The following is a 13,661-nucleotide window of genomic DNA, read 5'->3' on the forward strand; positions in this document are numbered from 1 at the left end:
CTGTGGCTGCAAGAAAAGTCCCTGGTGGCCACATTTGAGAAATGCTGACTTAAGAGGGATGAGAGGGTGACATCTGAAATCCAGCAGGGGATTATATAGCAAATGGTTCCAGCTGGCTTTTAATGCCGTAACAAAGTGCCTTCCGTCCCTTAAAATGGGACAGATTCTGTTCTCAGCTGCACCAGCTGAAATCCAGAGAAACTCCACAGAAGGCCCCAGGGTTACTCCGGGCTCGCCCCAGTGAGAGCAGGATTGTTCCTTCTTCTCTGTAAACTGATGCAGCCCCACCAGTCAAATGCAGCTACTGATTCTACATCTAACACTTGGTGATTAATGCTGCAGGACATAAGGCCAAGACCACACTGCTTCCACACTAAACTCAGGGCTGGCCCACCCTGCCCGCAGCCAAACTATCTGGAGGGTGCTCCAAGGGCAGAATCTCCCTTGGGAGTGTCCTCTTATTGTTGTTGGGGTGCAGGGTCTGCTCCCCTGTGGAATGAGCCACCTCCAACCCTGCAGAGACAACTAATGGGAGTCAAGATCTATCCCTGTGGAGGCCTTGTGCCTGGGCGGTCCTGTTCCCTGACGCCCCTCGTCCAGCCTGGCTCCAACTTAGCTATGCTACCAGCAACTGCCACCGACCCTTCTCCCTTACAAGGAAAACTCGTATCATGGAGGGGGCTCCACAGGCAACGCAGGTCAAAGCTGTATTTACCTTTCCGGGGGAATCTCCTCAGAGGAACTAGGGGGTAGAATGCGTCTCGCTCGCACAACCAGTCCCATTCAACCGTACGTGAGGCCAACCCTAATCTAACAGGGATGGAGAAGTCTGGGGATGCAAACCCCCTTCCTCGGTCAATAGGTCTCCCAAACCCTGTCTGGATTCCCTTTTAACACAATGTTTTGGGTCATTAACATAAAAATAAGGGACAAGGGTTTTGTATCTTTTAATTGTTTATTGTATAATATAAAACTACAAAAGTAAGACTGCTCATTTCCATGTACATTTGTCCAATTGTTTTGATTACAGCCCATACCTACATGTGAATACAGTAATCTGGGTTCAAATGTATATGTCTGTAATATTGCATAGAAAAGGCACAGCGCTAAGGTCTGTGGGGGAAAAAAATACAGCCTTCTTTTTGACAATAACAAGCCCTCTTCAACCACCATGCACTGAACATGTCACACTATATATATACACACCTTTTCCAGAATCTCTGCCTTTACAGATTCTAGCCTGGGTTACATTATTAACCCTCTAAAAAGTTTTTGTCTCTTTTTAAAAAGAATTCCAGAATTTGCATTAGGCCTATTTCCTGAAAGAGGGGGGAGGGGAAGCTCAGACTGAACTAATTTCTGAGAAACATTCAGACTCATTAACGTAAGCACTGAAAGCAACTTTCACAAGAGCAGGATGCTGAAATCTGTTCAACATTAAATCAATGTTCAAGCCTCCTCGGAGCGAGTGAACCCATTTCTCAGGCAGGAACCATTACAATTTGCTCGTTTAGTTTTTGAAGAACGTGTAAACTTTGGGATCACAACACTGAAGGCGATTAACATACAGCAGGGAGAAAACTAGAATGGCTGCAGCACAAGCTAAGAGTTTAGTCTCACACTGGGCGTTTCAGGTGGTGCCTCGATCATCTTATTTTGTAGCTCACTGCGAGGAACATGAATAGACAGATGCCTTTAATTTTTAATACTTTACTGCTCCTCGAAGTTTCTTTTAAAAGGAATCTCTCCTTGCTTTGCATACAGATATGTGCAGTCCACTAGGACTCTGAGCAGGGACTGTTACTGGGGCCAATCCTGTATTGCTGGCAAAATTTCCACTGAGAACTACATATGAGCAAGGACTGCCTGATCAGTAAGCAATAGCAAAATCCAACCCCATGCAAAAAAACATGGAGCCCTTGGAAAGTGCATTTACCACTTTTTGTCTGTGTCTTACCATTTTGCACAAATGCAGTGTCAGTTCTGTTGCACTTTCTGGAGTAAGGGCATCACTCTGCAAACTCTTACTCACTCATAGAGCCCCACAGACTTCACGGGGACTGCTTGCATCAGTAAAGATTTAGGGCAAGTCTACACTACAGTGCGGTATGGGCGAGCTGCATTGGCTGTAGCGCGTCTTGTGAAGATGCTCTTTGCTGACGGGAAAGTGCTTTCCCATTGGCATAATTACTCCACCTCGGTGACACGCCAAAGCTACGTCAGCGGGAGAGTGTCTCCCACCGATATAGTGCTGGTGTGGACAGAGTGAAAAAAGTGCTGCCCGGGGGGAGGCTTTTTCACACCCCTGAGCGACATAAGTTAGATTGAGTTAAGCGGTAGTGTAGACCTGCCCTAAACTCATGCATTTACAAGATCAACCCCTAAAGGAACAGCAGTGGTATGTGGACCTTGCTGCTGCTTCTACTCAAGACTCCACCTGACTTTAAAGGGCGCAAGCGCAGGCCCCTTTAAAGGAACGGACGCATTACTAGTCTGATTTTTAGGACTAATTTTGAGTATTAAAGTCTCCCTCATCCATACTTTTTGCATATTTCAAACAACCAGACCCATGTTGGAAAAGAGTGTGTGTGTGTGAGGGGGAATTAATATGAACCTTGCATATCCCGAATAGAACCCAATGCATTTTCTCTGAATCAGGCTCCCATCCCTTTCCATACAGATTTACATTCCTACAAGAGAATACATTCCTACCATACATTCTGTACATGTTACAATCCAGATGTTGTTAGCTCCACAATAAAATAAATATATTTACAATGAAAAAAAGGAATAAATAACTTATGAAAAAATCACTTCAAATCCAAAGCTCTTTTATTCTGCTCTCATCTTGTCACTTCATTGCACATCGTCAATATACATCACCTGGGTATTCATCTTTTATAAAGAAATCTTATCTTGACTGTTATACTCAGCCCTTTGCTAGAAGGCCATGCTATAGAAAGAAAGTTACTGCCAAAGCAGAAGATTCCAACAAGCATTTCAATCTATAGAATTAAAGGTTACAGTTCAAAATAAGAATTATCAACCTTTTGCCTAATTTTATAAATCAGGTGTTTTGCTCTTTGTGTATCTCCTATCAACTTCCTTTAAGTACACCTCTACCTGAATATAACGCTGTCCTCAGGAGCCAAAATATCTTTTTGCGTTATAGGTGAAACCGCGTTATATCAAACTTGCTTTGGTCTGCCGGAGCGTGCAGCCCCATCCTCCCAGAGCGCTGCTTTACCGTGTTATATCCGAATTCGTGTTCTATCAGGTCACATTTTATCAGGGTAGAGGTGTACTCTAATATTAAGGATTTCCCTACTTTATTACCAAGGATACACAGATTTCTTTGGAGTGGTAAAGAGTATTTTGAGATTCTCTCTTGTTCTGCAATTACAAAGAGACTTCAAACAACCACTTTCAAACAGCAGTTCACTGCTCTGAAAAATGGCGTTTATTTGAACTGTTGCCTAACATATGGTGCTTGTCTAAAAACACAATTAACTAATCCAAAGCAAGGGCAGTTTAAGAACTGATTTACAATAACTTAGAACAACAATAATCAACTGCTTACCATGTTATTGTTCTGAACAATCAACATTATTGCATGGCTTTAGGTTTTTGTATACAGATTAATACACCTTATGGTTGCTATGGTTCCTTGGGTGTTCCAGTTACAAAAGTTGTGGAGCCTGTGGCAGGATTGTTCTTTTACAAGGAATGGAAGCTGCTGAATGAACAATAGCCAAACATTACTGGATGCAAAACAGAGCGACCCTTCCCCAGCTAGCCCTGAGCCAGCAATTAAAAATGGTCCTTAATTTTAGTTGGTTGCTGCCGTTCTGTCTGAAGTTAGAAAATACTATATTGTAAGCAAACAATTGCGATTATATCAACATCTTGTTGTGTCAGATACTATTTCTCTTTAAAATAGACTAAAACTGGCTGATTAATTAGGATCTAGAAGCATTTCCAAATTGTACATGATGCACTGCATTTAGAGTAGCAGTTCCTTCACTGCAAAATTTATTTGCTTTGTGTTATGTGTGTGCATTATATATATTTACTAGTAAATATATATGGCCTGTTTAAAGTGCCAATTTATAAAGCTGCCTTCTTTAAGGCAGACAAGACCCAATTTTATCCATGACAAGAAGTGAGCAGAACTGACTGAATATTGCCAAATGACATAAAACATAATTTAAAATTTCTTAAATAAATATAAAAGTTATTCCTAAAGAAGCCATAGGCATGTCAACAATATAGGTTGTAACCTGCACTCATCAGCTAAAGTACCATTGAAAAACTAAAATGCCATAGCAATTTCAGCAATAGGCATGATACATTGCAAACGTTTTTTTTTAAATTAAATGTACACCACAATGAATACAAAAATGCTATTGGTGCATCTCAGGTGTTACTGGGGAAGGAAACATGCATAGAAAGCTGTGTCTGTATATTCACTGTAAAACAGGTCTATAAAGTGTAAAGCAGGTAACACGGTTGATACAAGAAACAAACCCTAGAGGAGATGCCAAGTGATGTAACACGACTGGCTCCAGTTTCAACAGCAATGGATACTAAAAATAAGTCCATCCAGTGCAGATAAGAGATGAGCTTCACTGCAGTAATACTGAAGTTGCATTTTTCAGCACTTATTAACACAGTGAGGGAGAAAGAATGCTCCAAGAAAGGGCAAGTGGAATCTTGAACGCAAATTAATTGGAACAAATACCATGTAGATCTTCTTTCAGAAAAATTACAAAGATGTATTTGTAAATGGTGTGTATATTCTCATTAAAATAATGCACAATCACTTCAGCTAAGGAAATGCCGACTTGCTAAAATGGTAACACATTTCAAGTAACAAAGACAATTGGCTGTTCCAAATTTAGAAAAAAAACCAAAAAACTTTGCTTAAAAATAAAAAGATTATACGTTTGCTTGACATACTGGCTTCAGGATCAGGTTTTCAGTAGCCTCACAAGAGAACACTTAGAATGAAGTTTCACAATTATCTCCTGCCAACTGTTTAACATAGGTCTCGGAGTTGACATGGCTCTAGGTTTTCAAATCACAGCAGTGCACAGGTGGCTACAGCAGCAAGTAAATATTTGTGAAACAGCCCCCAGCCCTTTCTTAAAGCACTGCTTGCATTCAGGGAGACCTAACTGCAGATTTATTTGATCCATATTTCTCTTTGCACCATACACATATAAAACATTACAACTCTGTATAAAAGTACAAGTGGTTCTTGTACATCAATTATGCAGGAACTATGTGAGCAAATCCTATCAAAATAGCTATTTTTTTGTGTGTATAAACAGCATTTGTTTTTAGAAAAAACAATATAATAAACTGCAGAATCTGTACAAAAATATAAAATAAATTTGGGCAGCAGTTTCTAAACAGCCATGTAAATGCAACACTTAAAGAAGACTAGTTAATGCCTCCAAAGGGCTGAATTGCTAAGTCAACCTATACAGGGCTAAAATGCCAAAAAGGTACTGAGATTATCTAAATAATAAATTTTTTACCTCTTGCAATAAAACTTATAGAAAAAATAGACAAATATGCACATGCAAATTTACAGCTTTCCCCAACATAATCCTTGTGCTTAGCTTTTACAATTCAATTTTTTTGTCGTAATATCATTGTAATATTGTCTACAATATGTATTCTTTCCTATACCAGGGTATTAGGTCTTCCTTGAGGAACCACTTAAAAAAAATACATTAAAAGTGGTCATACACTGATGAAGGCACTCCAACTCTGCTTGAAGCAAAAACTAGTGTGATCCTTTTCTTTTAAAAAAAAAGGCAAGCAAGGACGCATGCACAGTGCTGTGAATTTAGAGGGGCAGGGAGGGAGGGAAGGGTTGTGAAAATACTACCAAGTGTATATACTGGTACATAAAAAGTCGGTATACTTTAAGACCCAACAAGCACCTCCATTATGTGATCCAGTTCTGTGAGGTCCATTTTGAAAGGCTGATTTGGGGTTACTGGTTGACTGCTATAGGGGGCTAGAGTTTTTAGGAGATCATCTGCTGAGACAGGAGCCATTTTTGAGGCAGCCCCTGTAGCAGATGTGCAAGGGTCAAAATCATACATAGATGTGTCAATGTCAGCAAACAGAATATCATCCAAGGTCAAGTCTGTAAGAAAACCTGTGGAAGTTGTTATTTCAAAATTGCCGGGTAAAGAGTCCATGAGTTTTGATTCACTTGTTCTGCTCTCTTGGACTCCCTCAGACTTTTGAACATTAGACTCACTGGAGTTGTCTTTAGAGTCATCTATTGTTGCTGCTGCTTCTGTTGCTACTACTACTGCCTCGGTAGAGGTAGGTGTTGGACAAAGCTCCTCAATTTCGTCCAAGGCCGAGGAGAAACTGTCTTTTACCGGTTGGACAGCTGGAGGTGGTAGTTTTGTAGGACCATCATGTTGGACAGTCTGGGAAGTGCAAAAAGTGTCATCCTCAAGCAAAGAGGCAGGGGTGAGGCAAGACTCTAATGGTGTAGTGCTTACTAAGTCAGTGGGGTGAACTGGCTGAGAGGCAAGATGACTGAACGCAGGCTGAGCCTCTCGAAAGCTGTCACCCAGAGGGTCAGTAGGCTGTGAAGTGGTGATGAACACAGGCCTCAAGCTGCCTTCTTGTTTGAGTTCCTCCTGGATTCGCCTCAGCATGTTGTTAATTAAAACTGTCTTTTGCAAGCTTGGCTCTGTTAATGGCCTGTGGTTATAAAGTTTCATAAGGGAAATGTTGAAGATAGTCTGGCGCTGTAAGGTGTAAGACACCTTAGATGGACCGTCAGTAGGAGACACCGCTTTGCCTTCCAGCCCATCTTCATACTCGTCAAACTTCCGCTTCCCTCCTTTCCCCAACATATATCTGAAAAAGAGGGAAGGCGCAGGAAACCATTACAATAAATCATTTAAAATATTTGTATCTTACAGCAAAACATGGTCTTTATGCTTCACACCGACAGCTCAGCGTCAAACAACTTCTACCTACCCAAGGCAGATATTCTACATACCAGTGACACAGATGGGCCTGAATCAGATCCCACTCATACTGGTTTCCCACTGGAGTAACTCCATTGACTTCAATGGAGTTATTCCTGATTTACACTGGTGCAATAGAGAGAACAGAATTGGGCACAGATAGGTTTGTTTAAATTATCAGCCGTAGTGTTACTAAGGTAGGTTTTGCTCTGACTAGACCTAAGTAAATTCGAAGTATGGTTAGAGCTGCAACTATAACCCAGCCCTCTGCATACCTATAGTATTTACACTATACACTGTTAGGTGCATTAGTTACATCCCTCTCATGCCAATGTGGGCATGCAGAGTGGAAATGAGGCTCTTCCATTCCTCTCCAGCATTTGCTGCTGCTTCCACCTGCTCTGCGGTGTTGAGGCTGACTGTTCTGCCCTCCTCCCTCCTAGGTGTATGCCTTCAAATACAGCTCTCCTACAGGCATTAATCATTCCCAATCATAACACTGCATTTAATGTAGGGGGTTTTATACTGAATTTTCCTTTTTATTTTAAATTAAAAAAATTCCAAGCAACTGTACACAGAGAGATTGCAGAGTCAACTCTCTGGCATTCCACATATATGCATACCCCAGCCTGTTTTAGTCAAATGATTAAAATAAACTCTAAACCGGGAAATGCTTGTCTCACCTCTCCAAAGCACATACATTACAAATGAGGGGGAAAAATCTTTTCAAGTCATTTAGTCCATCCTCCTGCCAGCGCAGGATTGTTCTCTCCTGTGTAGTCTCCCGTTTAGTGTAATGTTAACAGCTACAGCCACTGTCAAAAAGCGACTAGTAATTTGGGGCACCTAAAGTTCAGGCTGCCCAAATTTAGACTCCTTAAAGAGGCCTGATTTCCAGAATGTGCTGAGCACCCACCCTGCAGAAATCAAACACCCAATAATCAAAACACTCAAAAAAAAAAATAAATCACTGATCCTGGTCTATTAAGAGTATTTGTTTCTAGGCATTTCAATGTCCCAAACTGAGGCAGTCACAAATGCACAGTTAAATTCGTCACTCTATTAATGCTGAGCACTAGGATCATGACGGTCTGACAGCCTACCTCTGCCACCACCTGCCCTTTGGGTGGGGGGCTCGCCCTGCATATTTGCAGTCACTGTGGATCTTAGGCCCTGACTTTTAAAGGTATTCAGCATTCCTCTGCTCAAGGTTGCAAGGCCTAGACCCAGATTCGCAAAGGTATGAGGTAAAATCAGTGGGAATTAGGCACCTAAATACCTTTGAGAATCCTGACCTAAGTGGCTGACATGGCTAAATTCTATTTTCATTTTACACTCCTATGTGCCTAAATCACATTTGGGACTGGGACTCGGGCGTCTAAGTCACTTGGGCCTTGCAACACAGAGAAGCAATGCCTTTACAAATCTGAACTTTGCCATTTTCTATGTTCATTTACTTAAGGGAAGGAGCTTCCATCATTTTGTTCGGGGCACTATTTAGGCTGAACAACAGGAAACGCTGACTAACAATGTTGTCAAAAGTTTCATTTCACTCATTTTTCACCTTGTTTATTTGAAGAAACATCAGCTGCCTTTTTCCAGTTGTTAGACTGTGTATAACATCCACATGCCTCTGATGCGTGTATCTCGCTAATCATACTGAATCAACAGGGAAATATGACACACTACTGCACTTGCACAATGAGTCTTATTTTAAAAAGCCTAATCAAAGCACCTTCCTCACTAAGGCCGACATCCATGTAAAGTTGGAAGCTTAACAATTTCTTCTGAGGTATCAGAGGACAACATTAAAAAAAAAAAAAAGTGTCAGTGTGCACACACATCTTCCTAACACTATGATACATTTTAAAAAGGACCATCGGAATTTCATCCAACTTTCCCAAGAACATAAGAAAGTAGCATGGTGCTTTTCTAATCACAGATGTTTTATCAGAAAGTTAGAAAGCACCTGAAAAGAGAGGCTAGAACGTGTCACTCCCATCTAACCAGAGTACCATAACTGTGACCATATTATTGCCAGCAGTATTCATTGGGTGGAAAAACATCATATTTGAGACACACAGTAATCAGCTCAACAACCAAATTCTACCTTCATAAGAAGAGGTGCATCTTATGCTATACACTTGGTGTACACACAGTACTCAACTACTTGTCAACCATGTGCAACTTCCAATAGTTCTGGAAGCAAACAGAGGTTTGATTTTGCTTGGGGTGTTTTTTGAATCTCAATTATTACTCAGGAAAACAGATTGCAAAGCCTGATGTGGAAATATATTTTCTGCTACAGGTAGCCTCCAGATATTTTTTCAGTGCTTGTGAGATTTCAGCCTCAGTCATTTTCCCCCTACAATTAGGCTGCATGGAATGAATATATTGTACAAGAGGTTTTATTGGACCTAATCTAAACAGTTGAGAAGAGAGGCCATCAATACATCTCCCTTACCTGCGCCACCTCCATCAACCCCATCTGAGGAAAATCCTGCAGGAGGGAGACACTCTAAGCTGCTCTCACAGCATCAATCCACTGTGGGGGGTGGAATATCGCACGTTGACATGGGGTAGAGGTCCCTAGCAAACCCACATGTGTACAAAAGCCTCCCCCTTTGCATTGTTCACTTGGCTCCCGCACTCCAGAGTGGCACTTCACACCCAGGAGCTGTGCTGCCACTGGCTCCCTGCCCACCCTTTCCTTTCACTGGGGCAAAGAGGATAAAGCAGAAAGTGAGGAGCAGAGAACTCACATGGTTTGACCCGGAGACAACACAGAGCTTTGTGAAAGTGCCTTGAAATAGGCCTAACGAGTGAGAGCACCGAGTCAGGCGTGAAACACTGCAGAGATGCACCTCCGGTTACCTGGAATGCTGCACCGATGGTTACTGCAATGAAAAAACGAACCACAGAGCTGCAGTCCCCTCAGCCTGACACTTCACTCCTCCAAAAGTGCAAGGTTCACATGGAGGGCTATGCAGGGGGCTGGTGGGGCAGTGCTTCCTTGGCTCAGCTTCCCTTGCTCTAATATCCCCTCCCCATCGGACAGTGGTGGAGAGGAGGCGGCCTAGAAAGATTCTCATTTACTCAAGGCCATCTCTGCTCAGTCCCTGGGGTAAAACACAGAGTGGCAGATGAGATCAACGCCAGATGCACAGACGGAAATTACAACAGAATTATAAGTAGATCTGAACCCCAAACCTGACCCTTACACAATCCTTACTGTGTTGCCATAAAGGTCTAAGGCAGTGGCCCTCAAACTATTCACAGTCACGCCCCCCACTTACTCCTATCCACATATCAGGGCCAGGAGCGGGGCAGTGTGGTTGCAGCAGAGAGCTGCCTGAGTCCAGAATCAGGCAGGATTATACTTAGAAATGCACTCATGCTGCCCATGCTCCTGTTTGTAGTGTGCTAGCTCGTGTATGTCTACATAAGCTGGACATTTCATCTTCCAGCTGCTATGCAGACAGACCCTAAGGGGACATCCACATAGCAATAAAAGAAGAGCCGTGGCCTGGCTATGGCTGGCCCAGGTCTACTGACTCGGGCTCAGCTCGGGTTCCCAGTCTCAGAGCTCAGGCTCCAGCGTGAACCAGAATTTCTACACTGCAATTTTCTAGCCCCTGCAAGCCCGAGTCAGCTGACCCAGGCTCTGAGACTCAGTGCCCCAGGGCTTTTATTGTAGTATAGACATATTCCAAGAGACAACTTCTGCAGTCCTTATTCAAGCAGAATTTCCAGTTCACCTGATGGGAGTTTGGCCCGAGGAAGGACTGCGCCGCCTGTACCCACTGGTTTAACTCTTGTGCAGCTTTCATGTGAATTGATCTAAGATCTTCAATCTTTCTTCTCAGCCCCACACTTGTTTTAGGAGCAGTTTTAAAAGCAAAAGCTCTTTGCAGAGTGGAGGGCAGGAGACAGGGTAAAAGAAGCGTGAGGGAAATACTCTGACACTTTCTGAAGTTTGTCTAACATTGAATCTAAAACAAGTGGGGGGAAAGTCAATCTTTATGCCTAAAAATAAATCCAAACTCCAGATCTCTTTCTGGAGTTACACCTCTACCTCGATATAATGCTGTCCTCAGGAGCCAAAAAATCTTATCGCGTTATAGGTGAAACCGCATTATATCAAACTTTCTTTGATCCACCGGAGTATGCAGCCCCGCCTCCCCCGGAGTACTGCTTTACTGTGTTATATCCGAATTCGTGTTATGTCGGGTCGCGTTATATCGGGGTAGAGTTGTACATGCAATTTAAAAAGGGGGAAGGGGGCAAAAAACGGAAAGAAACCAAGACAAGCTGAGGAACCTGTAAGCACTAATCCAAATTTCTTGGCTGGCTACCAAGAATCCTTGTGCCTGGAATCTCGGGTGAGCGAAAACTCTGAAATGTAGCATTGCCCCACGGAAGTCTGTGTTTTCTCTCAACCCTAGTGCCAATTTCACGGAATGATCAGCCCTTTTTTTTGGTTTAAATTCTGCAGTGGCATGCTTCCTTTCACTTTAAATGTGTGTGCCAAGAGCAGAATCGCAAGGCTGACAGACACAGGATACATCAAAGTAAAGTGTTCTGAGCCCAGCAGTTTTAGAAGCTTTGTGCTAGGATGAGCACTGGCAGTGTTATAAGCAGAAAGAGACGACTATCAATAGAACAAAACAGCCCTACTGGGCCAGACCAAAGGTCCATCTAGTCCAGTATCCTGTCTTCCAACAGTGGCCAATGCCAGGTGCCCCAGAGGAAATGAACAGAACAGGTAGTCAAGTGATCCATCCTGTCGCCCATTCCCAGCTTCTGGCAGACAGAGGTCAGGACACCATCCCTGTCCATCCTGGCTAATAGCCATTGATGGACCTATCCTCCATGAACTTATCTAGTACTTCTTCTCCAGATGTGTTTTTAAAGCAGAGTTTTTTAATGGTGTGGGGTCTGCTGGAGAAGGTTTAAAGTTTGTCAGACCCTGGAAGTAGTTAGTGTTTTAATACTAGAAAATATTCACCGTACAAAGCAAACCCTTCCTCCCTCCCACTAAGAGGAAAGCAGGCTGTTTGGGTGGCTAACACAGCCTTCCCATGCCAAGTTTTTTTTGTGTTTTTTTTTTTTTTAAAGGAGCTGGTTTCTCTACTAGGCACCACAGAGCACGGTACCTGAAGTAAGCTCCTAAAGTGACAAAGGACGGACGGACGGACACACACACTAAACAAAATAACTTCTCTACATTGTTTTCCAGGAAGCTTAGAAATGACTGAAGACTTCCTGTACACATGACAGTCTAGCTTTCACATATCATTCAGCCTTTATGCAGCTCAGTTCAAACAGAGTGCTGGTGGTGTCTCTTTTAAAGACAGAATGTATCAAGTAACTCATAACTTCACCTACTAACTTTACAGTATTTCCCCCCTCCAGAAATCCCCTATCAAATGAGTCTAAAACGTTCAATCTACAGAAGTAGCTACTTCTAGCCTACACAAGGAGATTTTCATTTCCCTAATTAGGGGACTAGAATGACTAGCATTGGAACATAAATCTAGCATTAAAAACATTTTAATTCTGGAGCATAAATGGGAATTGTTTTGAAAAAAGAAGAGTCTTTCCCAATTTCCATCAATTGCTTGTTCATTCTACATGACTCCTCTCCCCCCCACCAGTGATCTTGGGTCTACATTAGAAAACACTTCAATTTTGCATATCTTGACTTGTTAAAGTATTGAGTGATTTAAAGTAAAAGATACTGAGGCAATATGCACCACATAAGAAACACTCTCTCCAGCTTGACTCCACTGGACTTGGTGAAGAGCCCACTCCTACACATTCAAGTCAAAACTTCTGTTGAGGAACTGAGAAGGCCAACTTACCGGTCCGGCCAGGCAAAGAGTAAAAATTAGTGTAAACTTAAATATATTCACGCCCTCCACATATAGGAAGTCACAGTAAGTCTGAGTCAGACAATTATATAAAGGCAGGGATAAACAACCCGACAAAATGCAGCGCTGTCATGGACCATTTGGTATTCTCAGAAAGGCAGCGTCTAGTAAGAACTCCAAAGTATATTACATCTCTTAGGAGCTGGTTTACAGTGACCTCAGGACCTCTTCCTGGCTACACAGGTTCCTTTTCCTTGGTAATTGTATCCCATTTCTAGTAATCTCTTGCAACATATTTCTGTAGTTGTGTTTAGTGCTATTCAGGTCAAGCCCAAAGATGGCCAACTACATGTTATGGTCACGTGTTTTAAGGTTTGATGTGGTCATGGGCACGAGCTACTTTTAAAGAGAGACAATGCAGAACTGATTCAGCCATTCAAAAGAAAAAGAAAAGTTGCTTTGAGATTTTTCCAAAGATATTAACCACAAAGTAAGCTTCACCGGCTACAGCTTTTGGAAGACCCAGTCCAAAAAGGCATCTAAGAACCATCCACTCTGTTTCAGTAAGTCTGAACTTGCTTTTTTGTCCTCTGCACTTTAGGATGATTACATACACTCTAGTAGAAGATGAACTTTACAAGAGTAAAGCTGGTGTCATTAGCACAGTGGGTTTGGTTTGGTTTTTAATTAAAAAGACAAGTGACGTTATTGAAAAACATCTTTTGCCCTTTATGAAGAATCTGGTTTTGTTTCACTGAAGAGAAACTGGTTTTGGTTT

The 13,661-nt window shown here is 42.2% G+C and overlaps 1 protein-coding gene across 4 annotated transcripts in view; it reads right to left on the reverse strand.

Moving 5' to 3' along the window:
- Positions 1-936: 936 nt before the first annotated feature.
- SERTAD2 (SERTA domain containing 2) overlaps positions 937-13,661 on the reverse strand; it is a 111,939-nt gene continuing 99,214 nt past the window's right edge. For 3 of the 4 annotated variants that reach the window (XM_050952222.1, XM_050952223.1, XM_050952221.1), the window contains one exon: positions 937-6,897. In XM_050952222.1, coding sequence (XP_050808179.1) covers positions 5,937-6,893 — 957 coding nt within the window. In that variant the 5' untranslated portion in view covers positions 6,894-6,897 and the 3' untranslated portion in view covers positions 937-5,936. Of the gene's footprint in view, positions 6,898-7,042; positions 7,062-13,661 lie in introns of those variants that run through there. The other variant, XM_050952224.1, reaches the window with a different exon arrangement.

Source organism: Gopherus flavomarginatus, chromosome 4, assembly GCF_025201925.1.
Source record: "Gopherus flavomarginatus isolate rGopFla2 chromosome 4, rGopFla2.mat.asm, whole genome shotgun sequence".
Taxonomy (NCBI): domain Eukaryota; kingdom Metazoa; phylum Chordata; order Testudines; family Testudinidae; genus Gopherus; species Gopherus flavomarginatus.